The sequence below is a fragment of the Anastrepha obliqua genome, chromosome 3 (genome assembly GCF_027943255.1).
Source record: "Anastrepha obliqua isolate idAnaObli1 chromosome 3, idAnaObli1_1.0, whole genome shotgun sequence".
Classification (NCBI taxonomy): Eukaryota; Metazoa; Arthropoda; class Insecta; order Diptera; family Tephritidae; genus Anastrepha; species Anastrepha obliqua.
In genome coordinates, this window is record NC_072894.1 from 94,277,933 (window position 1) to 94,291,497 (window position 13,565).

General features: G+C 38.6%; 1 protein-coding gene across 1 annotated transcript in view; it reads left to right on the top strand.

The window, feature by feature from the left end:
- Positions 1-13,565, top strand: part of LOC129243049 (protein still life, isoforms C/SIF type 2) — a 297,252-nt gene that overhangs the window by 141,145 nt on the left and 142,542 nt on the right. Inside the window, exon 7 of the mRNA XM_054880124.1 lies at positions 5,714-5,900. Coding sequence (XP_054736099.1) covers positions 5,714-5,900 — 187 coding nt within the window. The remainder of the gene's footprint in view (positions 1-5,713; positions 5,901-13,565) is intronic.

The window sequence follows — 13,565 nt, forward strand, 5'->3', positions numbered from 1 at the left end:
CTGAGCCAAATAATGGTATGTCTTTGAGTAACCATTTTCAAAGTAATTATATTTGTAACTCCATTAACTACGAACATTTGTAATGATAAAAACAATGAAAATTTAAGAGACTTTTTTAGAAAAAGTTTATAACTAAAAAGTTCAGTAAATTGTACTCCTTTTTATCATTAACTAATTTTTTGTGAAAATGGACTTACACCATTATCAGAGAAAACGGCTCAATTGGTGATTGTAACAGAAGGAATTTATTTGAAGTGGTCAGTATTGATCAAGGAAAAAGACGTTGTGTTTCTTCATATATAGGTTGTCAAAAAAGTCTTGCGGTATTTTTATTGAATTTTCAATTGTTCATAAAATTGGTTATAATAATGCGATTTAAGTCAAATATGCGCCGTTTTGTTCGATGACGAGTTCCCAACGAGATGCCAACTTCATAATGCCCCTCTTATAGAAGCTCGCTTCCCTATTGTCAAAAAACTCGGAGAGCCAATTTTCACAGGACTCTCTTGTGGACAACTTCCGACTACCAAGCTCGTTCGCCATGGACAGAAATAGGTGGTAATCACTTGATGCGAGATCCGGGCTATACGGTGGATGCAAAAGAACCTCCCATCCGAGCTCCCGAAGCTTCTGGCGCGTCACCAAAGATGTATGTGGTCTGGCGTTGTCCTGATGGAAGACAATTCGGTCTCTGTTGATCAAAGATGGCCTCTTCTGCATGAGTGCTGCATTCAAGCGGTCCAGTTGTTGGCAGTATAGGTCCGAATTGAGCGTTTGGCCATAGGGGAGCAGCTTATAGTGGATGATTCCCTGCCAATCCCACCAAACACACAGAAGAACCTTCCTGGCCGTCAATCCAGGCTTGACCACCGTCTGGGCAGCTTCACCGCTTTTCGACCACGACCGTTTGCGCTTCACGTCGTCGTAAGTGACCCACTTTTCATCGCCAGTCACCATCCGCTTCAAAAACGGGTCGGTTTTGTTGCGATTCAGAAGCGATTCGCATGCATCCATACGGGCAAAAATGTTTTCTTGCGTCAAGTCGTGTGGCACCCATACATCGAGCTTCTTTTTGAATCCAAGCTTCTTCAAATGGTTTATAATGGTTTGATGACTCATGCCCAGCTTTTGGATGATGCTACGGCTGCTACTATGCCGGTCTCTTTCGATCAATTCAGCGATTTTATCGCAATTTTCGACGACAGGCCTTCCGGACCGTGGCGCATCTTCGATCACCTCTGCACCAGAACGAAAACGTTGAAACCATCGTTGTGCGGTGGAAATGGAAACTGTATCGGGTCCATAAACTGCACAAATTTTATTGGCAGCATGAGATGCATTTTTGCCTTTATCGTAGTAGTACTGTAAAATATGCCGTATTTTCTCTTTATTTTGCTCCATGTTTGCGACGCTATAACTCACGAACGACTAAAAGCAAACAACAATTAATCAAACACGTGTTAGCACGTGAAAAGAGCTTTCCAAAAAGCTCTAGCGTGAGCCGATGCGACGAATACAACTAGAACCACGCGCTTGCAAAGACAAGCTTGCGGAAATACCGCAAGACTTTTTTGACAACCTTTATATTTCTTGCTATGGCATAACCTAAAATAATTTATCTGGAAAATTTTCATTGATCTCGGAGATTGTTTGCCAAGATTGCGCCTTCGAGGGCGATTGCGCTTGCGAGGATTACCTCTTATATTTTACGCTCTACAATGAAAACACAGCAAAATACTATAATAATGAAAATGACTTTATTGCATTTTAAAATATTCTCCTTGGAAGTCAATACACTTCTGCATTCGCTTGCACTAAATTTTAAAGCACTTTAACCATACAGAAGTGGAAACCTCCAAAATGAGCTATTAAAAGGCTTCAACAGCTTCTGCAGGCGTTGAAAAACTTGACCCCGTATTTTGTTCTTGATTTTCGGCAACAAAAAGAAATCGCTGGGTGAAAAATTAGGGCTGTTAAGCGAATGTATCCTTAATTCGATGTATTGAGTGCTCAAAAACTCACTTATGTTAGCCGATACGTGAGAGCTCTCATTGCCTTGGTGAAGAATAATTGGTCTTCGGCAAATTTCTGGCAAACAAATGGTTGTGTATCGCTCAGAACTGAGGACCCTAGGGGCACAAATTACGAGATTTACCGAAAAAACAGACGAATTTGCTCATACTGTCAATTGCTGTTTTATTTCCAGCTCATGTGCATAGATCCAAGACTCGTCATTTGTTGCGATATCAAAGATGTGCTTTAGACATCGCGGCTAACGCCAAAAGCCGAAAAGAGTTGAACAATGCACTCCTCTCTCCATAATCCACGCCGAAAATCAGAATAAATCAACGCATGAAAATTTTTACCTGAAACTCGTTACTCGGGGACTTTTGGGTTCACTGAATACAAATATTATGTGAGATTTTTACAATGCAAAATGACGCTTCTAATAAGCTGGTTATTAGACCACAATAGTAGTTAAATGTTGCAGTGTAATATTTAATTTATTGTAATATTTTAAACTTCAACTTGAAATTTTCTATGTAAAAATCAAATTTTCTAAAGGCTATAAAGAAATAATCCAGCTCATTTGGGTAAAATAAGTTATTCGTCGCGAATAAGTAACTTTTCATTTAATATCGCTAATATCAAATATGCATACATAACTGTGGTGGACGAGGCGACACATACTTATGTATAAAGTGAGATGCCCAAGAATATACTATTGGTATAAATAAATGTAGAAAGGAAAATAATATATAAATCAGCTGCTACATAGTACTAATGTACAGACAATCACAAACACACGCATACGAATATTTACGCATAATTTCAAATAAATGGCTAAGGTAGCGACTTCTACGCACTGTACTGAATAATAACTGTCATCAATATGTCCATGCAGCCCATACAAACATACACCAAAATCAATGTGTGTCTGTGTGAATGTCGCGCTGGTTACAGCCATCTTTGTATTTTATATTCGTATGTGTCTAGCCTTGTGTCAAAAACAATCTGTCATATTTAATGAGATATACCAGCGGCAATCATACGAGCAAATAACAGTTATAATGCTCACAAACATACCATTCATATGTGAATACTTTTCGAGCAATTATGGTCAAATTATCAACATAATGGTTACTGGAAGCAAGTGTGAATCAGAATAATTTATGTGGCACATACAAAGAAATAACCAAATATGAATAAACAGTCACATTTATATGTATCCTGCCAACACCATAATTTTCAACTTTGCACATACTTACTTACATACATTCACATTTCTATGTTCACATATGCAGGAATGTCCACAGCCGTAGTTAGTTCAATGACATTTCGTTTACATTTTATGATCTTTATGATATAAATTTATTTCATGCGATTTTTTGCATGCTACTCTTGAACTATAATGGGAAAGCACATAAATATGAATGTGCAGCATATGACAACGTAAAGTTATATTTATTTACTCATTTATCACCCTCGCTGTAGTGTATAGAATTTCATATACGAAGTTCTTGGAATGATCAATATCATCTTCACCAAATTTTAAGAGTTAGTCAAATATGAAAAAAAGTACATACAAACCACTTCTTAAAGAGTTTCTTACTGTAGTACATGGGTTATAAATTTTCCAGCTAAAGTCCCTCGCAATTGTGTACACAATAGAAAACTTGCAGAATTAGCGTAAATACTTGAAAGACCAATCTCCATGTAGAAAAATTCTCCCCTTGAACCCTTTTTCTGTAAATGGTGATTTACTTCCTTGGGATAAAGTAGATACTTCGTCCGAAACTCATGACCTGCATTCAGATCATGCTCGGTCCGGTATGCTTATTTTTTGCAGTTTGCTAGTTTTATGGAAAGCTTTAGCTTAATTATATATATTTCTACAACGATAAAGAGGCAGCAACAGTTGGATAAATGTTGGATACAGGAACGGCATGACCCTGTACATCTCAGAAGAAGAAGAACTTGTTGCGCCTCGTTAGTTTCACGAAAGTCTAACTATGTCAAATCTGAACGACTTTCAATCATCATTAAAATGAGCAAGAACTATTTATGCCGTATATGCTCTGTGTTCACGTATATCCTTTCGGTGGCCATGAAATACCCTTCAGATTTTCGGCTGTCGTAGTGGAGTGGGTTTGTGTATGACCACCATTCGGTATCCTGTTTCGAATCGCCGGACATGAAACACCAAATGATGAAAGTGTTTGCTAATAGCCCTTCGGCAAGTAATTTAAATAAGCACCACTTTCAAGAGTTTATAATTCAAAAAAGTGCGAAATCCTTGCATTGCGATTACTACCACTGTGCTGGCCGATGTGATGCCATGTTGAGCAATTTTAAGCATATTTTTTCCCCCAGGATGGCATGAATTTGACACACATATTCTAAAATGTCGCGAGAAAGTGCCATGTGTCATTTCCCTCAAAATGAACAAGTATACCGCCTTGGCATCTTGATCTTTTTAGTTGCGCTAGCATGGCTTAATAAGGTTATATATGACAACAGGTCTATGATCACTGGTGGCATAAAATGTCGAAGAGTTTCTTTCTAACAGCAGTCCTCTCACCGCAGGTAATGGTAATCATCCCGGCGCACTTGTATATTTGCTGTGAAAGAATTTCTCATAAAAACACGTACTACCAATATAACGAACATTTTTAGAAATGCAAAACAATGATGTAACTTTGAATACCTATGCATGAAACAGAAAAATAATAGAAAAAGTTTTTTCAAATGGCGATTGCCCCGCGGCAGGCAATGGCAAACCTCCGAGTGTGTTTTCCTGCTATGAAAAAGCTCCTCATAAAAAACCAATTGCGGTTCAGAATCGGCTTAAAGCTGTGAGTCTCTCCATTTGTGAAAAAAAATTAAGACATACGCCACTAATAGGAGCAGAAGTTTGGCCAAACACCTAACAGAAGTGTAGGTGTCAATTATTTATTAACAATATTACAACGGAGCAAAGCTATTCGATCCGGATCGAACTAAATATTTCCGCGTACACTTCAGTAAAATTTAAGTTGGGCTAGCCTTAACTTTTGGAATGAACTAAGCTCGTAGACAATGGGAGTTATAGCTTGTGACGTCATATAAAGGAGCGGAGATTTAGTTTTAACATATAAAAAGTGGGCTTGGACTTATCCGATTCATACATACATATTTCTCTCGGATCTAAATAATGCGGGGCAATGCATGTCCAGGTTTGGGAGAGTTTTATTAAGTCGCAGTCGAGATGCACGCTCTTACGTAAAAGTGTGTGTGGCACTACTCTTTTGTCAAAATGTTACTGCGTTCTTTTTCTTTTTATTTGTGAGAAATTTACTTATTATGCTTTTTGTTTTAAAAATTATCATTATGTGGGTGAGGGCGCGGTTATTTACCGATTCCGCCCATTTTCAATACCAATATTCTATGGATAAAATGTAATGGGTGCACCAAGTTTTATTAAAATATATTTATTTTTTGTCAAAACAGACATGGCTAAATCGACTTCTACAATCAACTTCGACTGCAAATGCACGCGGGTGTAAAACCACAATTTGTAAAAATACCTGCAATAAATTCCTTTGCCGTAATTTTTTACAATCGTAATATTGGAAAGCCTCATTTGTACTTTAATTTTCAATTAGGATCACGACCTTTAAAATCTAATTTGTACATTAATCTTTCTTTCTCTTTGCATTTCTTTCCACGCCAGTTGCATAACCACGAATTCGTTGAGGTTTGCATGAAGATACTCTATCAAGTGGAATTACATCGAACTACGCTCGAACAAATGTGGGGCTTCTCCGTCGAAGCGGAATTGATCGAGAATGCCGAACGACAGGATGAACTCTGCTGCTATGTTAGCCGCGTAGAGGATAAGAGTGTAGCCATGCAAAATGGTAAGTAAAACAGAAAAGTACAAAACATTTAATTGCACGCCAAATGGTAAATATTGGAAAAAATGTAAATAAGCAGTACATACGTGCATAATGAAAAAAAAACTCATAATTAAATATTATACTGCCAAAATTACCAAAAGCAATTGCATGTAAAGCATAGATATTTAATTTCTTGGCATAAATATACGAAATTGGTAAAAACTGCAGCTTTTTTACGTTCATTAAAATGAAATTGGATGAATGTCATATCAGCTGTACTTATTATACAGCCAACAAAATTGCTGCATGATTAAAAATGACAGCGTAAGCGTTTATGCATATATGTCTGAACAACAATAATGTCCGTTGCTCGGCTTGTTTACACTGTTGCCTGCCATGTCACGTCCAACATAAAAATTACGAGCTACACCAACAACGAGAAGTATACAAAATTAAAAATCGCCAAATTAATTGCACGATAACAAAGTTACATGGTCAGCACCGCTCGATGTTGTGGCACTGTTTAAACTGGACGGCTACCCTGCCAACAACCCGGGCGTATACGTAATTTAATTGAAAATCGTACACGCTGCATCATTTCAAACTTGTGAGCGCTCCACGCGCTTCGATTTTACGCCTATAATGCGCTGCTACTGAAGGCTCTTGTCATCGATAAGGCCTGAAATGGCCGCACAACCATTTCTTCCAGCGTAGAGTGCATGCAACTGTATCTAGTTACTCACTTCAGGTACAGCAAACACTTATACAAACACATATGAACAAACACAGTATGTATGATATAGTAAAATACCGAACTGTTATTACATACTGCATGTGAAGAAATGTAACGGGAGTTTTAGTGAAAGACTGCGTTTGAAATGCGAAAATGAAAATGACGCAAGGCAATAATCGGATTATCACCTGGAAAATGATACATACACCACCTTTTCTTCACGATCCATACCAATCGAAGTATATTCCGCTTGTATCGATTGAGATACTCTTGCGTAGCTGTTAAGTAAAAATGCTGCCGGCTGCACAAGGCACAACGCATAACTGCGCCTTAATTGTATCAGCAACTTTGTTACCACACAACCCACTGATGCTGATACCCACACACACACACACACTCATACTACGTATGCATGTAAATTCTCGTATACTCATATACTCACATATACTCAAAGTAGATATGCTAGGATGTGTTTGTGTAGGGAACTCCACATACACAACGTCTATGGATCATTGTGTTATTGCGTTTAACAGCATTCGCTGGGGCCTCCACCCTGCCGACCGGCACAAAAGTATTTAGGCGCAATACGATTCCTTCTCTCTTACCCAAGTTTTGTATGTGCTTACACTTAAATCCATGTTCACACTACTACCGACAAATTGTCAATATAATGCGAAAAAAGGAAACACGCGTAATAAATAACAACGCGATACATTTTTTAATTTAATTTTTCATCGTGAAAAATGTAATTTACACTGTTCAGCTATGCAATTTAGCGGGACAAAAATTATGTAAAAAAACCGACTAAGCGACGTTCGAGTCGAAATATTTCGAAAAGTCATATTTGAGCACGAAATAATAAAGGAAAAAAGAGATAGTTCAATACAATCTTCTGCAGGGTCCGGCACTCAAAGTGTAACCAAGAGATGCACGGGAATCAGTTGTCTGTTAGTTGGCTAAATGACAGTCCAGAGTATTATTTACAAGCACGCGGAAGCTTTTTGCTGCAACTAAACGCGAAAAAAGAAAATTAGTAATGGATTTCAAACGTTATAGTGTGATTGCATTAAAATCACAACCAGCGATTGTTCCTGAGCTCGAGCACCATAAGGTAAATCAAGTTTTTGTTTATCGGACCATTACTCGTTTCAATGATACTGGTAGCATCGCGAAACGTCATGGAGGTGGTCATCAAAAGACTGCAACGTGACGTGAAATGCTTCAAAAAGTGAAGAAGCGAATTGAGCGAAATCCCTGACGAAGTGCCAATCAAATGGCGAAGGTACTGAAAATATCTAACCATAGCATCCGCCGCATACTGAAAAATGTTCTCAAATTCCAGCCTTACAAGATCCAAAAGGCGCATGATCTCACACCAAAACAGCAACAAGTCCGACTTGAGAGAGCGAAGGAGTTGTTTTGCGTGGCCGAAAGTGCTCAATTTTTTTTCAAATTGAGCAATTCCTAAACTCCCAAAACGATAGAGTTTATTTAATCGACTGTTTATGCGAGAATTTGAGTAATCGATTGGCCATCAAGAGGCAGCACCCCCCGTAAGCAAAGACGTTGAAAAACGCCAGTAGCCCAAAATACCTGCAAGTCACATTCGGGCAGCTTGCGATTCGTTTTTGGACCGTCTTACGGCCATAGTCAAAGCAAAAAATGATCATATCGAGCAAAAGTAAATTGATTTCTAATTTTGTATTATTTTCACAAATTTTTAATTTGAATTTTAATTTTGAATAATTAATTTTCCAAACTAAATTTACAGCCTCTTTAGTTGGTTACTCTTCGAGTGCCGGACCCTGTAATAAATAAAATTTGAGCCAAGCCCAAGACAATTAAAAATGGCTTTTTGATAAAGTTTTACATTTCACTAAGTACTTCCTCCAAAAAATTTTGACACTATATTCAGGGTTTTCGTTGGCATAAGTATTATATTTCAGAGACCTACTTTGAAGTCGACACAATGAAATTAAACAAATAATAACAATTGCATGCTTTAACACTAAATTTACGGACTAAGCCCATTAGACTCACTTAAGGCTTTGGTGAAATAATATAATTTTATAGAATCAATTTTTTGCAACAATAATTTGGTTCACCAAGGCAATTTCAATATTTTTTTGAAAAAGGTATTTCAATTAATATATTGCAAATCTAATTACGTAGGGCTGCTTTTATAAGAAAAAATCAGAAAAATTGTCTTTTATTATAAACAAACAAAATATCGGGAGACCAATCAGATTATGAATCGAATGCGACTAATATGGAACTATGTGATGACGAAGGTAAAATAAAGGAGGAAGTCATTGAATAGCACTGAATTTTGGAGTAGTGAAGAAGAGGATGTTCGTTAAGTAGTTTCTAGCATACAAAGAGCGAAGATTATTTATGATTCTGAAACCAAAAGTGAATTAGATGTTATTGATACAACTTGCAATAAAGAAATTTCCACCGAAAAAGCTGGTGATGAGCATTTCTGGAAAATATTCAAAGAAGGCAGAAATTGAATAAAAAATATAACGTATTCAAAGAAGTCTCGGGTCCAACTGCCTATGCTAAAAGGTACATTATGCTTGGTTCGGTAAATAGTGTCTTCAAATTGATTATTAAAAAGGCATTCGACATATATATCTAAGTAAAATCATGCACCGAACTTCAAGAACTTTGGATTCTATATAAAGAGACCACCCAAGTAATAATTTCAATGCACGATTTTATTTTCGAATTAACTGAAGAACTAAGAGAACACTTTCGTTGACATGTCGAAAATTCATGGTGTTGACGTACAGAAGAATTATTAAATTTAAGAGTAATAGATGTGCTAAATGCAATAAAAATGTTCGCGGAAAATGTATTTCAAAAACAGATTTTTCAAAAAATTTTCGATGAAGTCTTTAGTAATAAATCTTTAATTCAGTTTAGTTGACACGGTTTTTTTTTTTGCATGAGTCAAATAGGCTCACTTCAGTAAAAATATGTATAAAAGCAATACTCGTAAATCTAATGCTAATTGATCCATTCCCAGTACTGTTTTAATAAAACTTAAGTTTTTCCATGTGTTTTGCAAGCTGTATAAAAAAAATTAAACCCCAGCAAAGTAAAAAGTTTTTAACGTTTATTCGCTTTATTTCAATAATGTTACTAATATTGTAATATATCCCCATGCAAATTGTTCCAAGAGATTCTCTGACTAATCTTCGACTCCTGCCAGTACAATAAATGCTTGCATTTTTGAGGATGGGCCTACTAGAATGGAATGATTTTAAGCACCGCTTCACTATCGTACTCAACGCTGTATTACGCCACAAGCAGCACTATTTTTTTAACATCTGCTTTTATTTTTTACTATGGTTGTAGTTATTTTAAATTCTTAGATTTATTTTGGAATGCTATAGGTAAGTGTGGCTTCACCAAACCCAAAACTATCAAAGAAATGTTTTTGAAGTGTAATGTCTACATCGTAATATTTGGCTCTTCAAAGACATCTAGCGGAGAATGTTCAGATCTTCCCCTAACATTTCAAAAAATACAAATAGATAGAAAGGTACGCAAGGCTTAAGTTTGTAATGTGCTCAACACCAATATTAAATGCGTATATCATAATTTCATCTGAATTATTCTATTAGTTCATCAATTTCCGTTACCTCATCTAAAATTTATCACCTGTGCATCATAAAAAATTTTAAATCCCTTTGCACATAAATCATAAATCCCAATTAATTTTTCAAAGGCATTCAAATTAGCATAGAGAAAAAAATTAAGTGCGCAAGAAAAAAGTGTGACTAGTACAAAAACAAATGACTTATAGTGGCCAGAACTTTGTCCAACCGGCTTACTACCGCTGTTTTTGACGCCACAAGAGATATTGCTGAAGCTGGAAGTTTTCTAATTAATTAGTGATTTTTAACTGACACTTCGTTGCAAGCAAAGCAACTAGCGGCGCTTCAATTATGCACACTGTTTTGCGTAATGTAGAATATTGCAGCAGCGGACCAACACGTAGATATATTTATATCTCCTTTCTACTGGTAGTCATATACTTATTCACACAATCAGCTAGCGTGAATGAGTGCTATGAGAACTAGCTATGGCTAGTATCACTCTTGCTATCTTTTGCTATCTCTGCCTAACCCTTTATCACTCACTACGAATTTTTTTCAGTTTTTTACTTCATACTCATCTTCAGTATTTCGAGTTTTAAAAGTAGAAAAATTGTCAAAAATAAAAATTATATTTTTTTTTCTTCTTTTAAGCACTTTTCATTATGAAAGCTAAATTTTTTGTTGAGCTAATTTAAGAAATTGATTTGCTTTAGATTAAAGTCATCCCTCTAAAACTAACTTAAAGGCATTTAAGAGCGCAGAGGGGTGGTTGACAGCAAGGAGCCACAACATTCATTCGCTTGAGTATATCTTACGTACATAATCAGCACAATCATAAATATTCCCGGAGATTTATTCTCTGTAAGCTCAAGGAAAACAACCTCTAATTCTGAACTCTAGGAGAGAAGATTTTCCCCCAAACCTTTGGGAATAGGAAATTCGAATTTCTAAACAGCTAAATTCTGCATTTTTGACAATTCCAAGTGGTATGAATTGTGTAAAAAACTAAATTTAATTAAAAAAATGCAAATAATTGGTTTCCGAATAGTAGCAGACGAAGAATTTGTCGATTTGGCGCAAAAAGCTTTGATAATTCATATTCGCAATAAAAAAAACCACTTGACAGTAGTCACGCGTGATCTGTCAAAACCCCCCTGTTGGAAAAAGCACCTCCAATCTGATCACCCTTTATAAACGTTCATTTTAAAACGATCTCAATCTTAAGCGAAGAAGCAGAAACAAGGTTGGCACCCTACTTAGCGACAGCGCAAAGTAATATTTTGCAGCGACCTAAAGTATAAGAAACAGAACAGAAAGTAATTTATAGGCCTCCTTTTCGCCAAGACTTTGGAAATGGCGAATAGCTGAAGCAAATGAACCTATGTCGGCAACGCGGTAAGAGAGCCGCCTTAAATTACATGTGTAAGGCAGATCGGCCTAATGAGCTATAGCAATACTCGCCAGCGGCGAAATTTACTTTTTTCGTTTGCAATATTTTTGTAATTTTTTTTTTGTTGTCGGGATAACTAGCAAGTGCAGCACTCAGACATTAATTAAGTCCATTGTACTACTCCTGGATTCCCTTTTAATTTTCCTTAAATCTACCCGATCTTCGAAGAAATCTGAGTAGATCTTGTGGTGCCAAGGAGTCAAGGTAGTGGCTTCTTAACACATCAGTGCCAAAGACCTCGAACCCTTTTCGAGCGAAGGCGGGGCAGACGCACAGGAAGTGGTCCGCCGTCTCATTCTCCTCTTCGCAAGCTGGGCAGAGTACATTGTCTGAGATCCCCACCCTTTCCATGTATTTCGCCCACAGAAAGTGGCCCGTCATCAGTCCAACCAGGAGGGTTTGCGATTCGATCAGACATGACAGGTAACATCAGCTCAGTCCATCTGCAGCCTCTCTCAGCCTGTCAAGCTCGCTCGGTGTAGTAACCCATTTTCTAACCGTGGATTTGATGGCCGCAGAAGGGAGTGCCACTCCCTTGGCCTCAGAGCACATCTTAGCTAAGGAGTCAGAGGTATCGTCCCGGGACCCATGTTAGCATCAGGCTCTTATGTCTACCGACATAGTACAGCCTAGATTTACAGGGCTCGACTACCCCTGATGTGGTTGGCCATGAGCGCAGCTTGGCTGTCGCTGCAGATACATATAGATCTGCCTCTCCATCGCTTTTCCACAACAAAGTTCATCGCTTCTTGAACTGCATACACCTCCGCTTGAAACATTGAAGATGCATGCATTCCAAGAGCAAAGTGCAGTTTTGTCCTGCTGGATTCCACGTAGACCTCAGAGCCGGAGCCAAGCTCGGTTCTGGAGCCATCCATGAAAATGCGAAAACAGTGTTTGCCGGGCTCATTTTCAGAGTTTGACCACGATTGAACCTCTGGCAGCACTACACTGTATCTCTTTTCAAGTACGACTCTTGATGGCATGGAGTCAAGGGACATGGAGAGAATTGTTGGATCGACGTCCATGCCTTCTCTGCGTTCCAATTGTGTGTTAAACCTGCAGATGGCCTTCAAGGCCTCTCCTTGGATGGAAGCAACAAGTGGAGGCAAACCAATTAGAGCATCTAATACCGGGCCTGAAGTAGTCGGAAAAGCTCCGGTGCACCACAGAGCGGTGTAGTCTCGATAAGGTCCTCCTGACTCCCCCTAAAGACCCAGGGCTCTTGCACTGTTGTTATATGAGGTAATGTGTGCAGCTGGGTAAGCCATCTACTTAAGAGTGCAGTAGCGGCTTTGGAATGCTGCAAGTTAATCTGTGTCACCGTCTGGGGACGGTAACTACGGGAACCACAGTCTGAGCCACTCATTTGGGACAGATATGGAAAGTGACAGTCTCAAAGAAGAGGCTCAGACGGTTCCTGTACCGAGAGCCCATGACATCAACACTGGCCTCATCCACTCGCACCACAAGAGAAGCCCCGTCCTTTCCTTCCCGGTTGCTACTCTTGGTGTGCGAGAGGGTTCGCCAAAGCCTCGTGTTAATGTCCGGATTCGGGGCACGCTGGCAGGACAGGACATCTGCTGTGGACAGATCGGGATCCGGAATCCAGCAGATGGCCTTCCTGAAGGATACACTCTCCTCGCTTTAGACCGCGAAGCCCCCATGGGGGGCACGTTATTGACAGCGGTCCTGATCCACTCAAAGTTGGCCAGCGACGCGCACGTCACCTTAAGGTGCCACCCTTTGTCTCATAGCCCTTTACGTTGGCTTCAGGACCGGAGATAACAAAGAAGAAGAAAGCCCCTATTATGATGTCAGGGCTTCCGTATCCACCACCTGAGGCGCGCCGGATGGGAGATCAGGCAACTCCACACGGGTTCGTTAAGTTAATC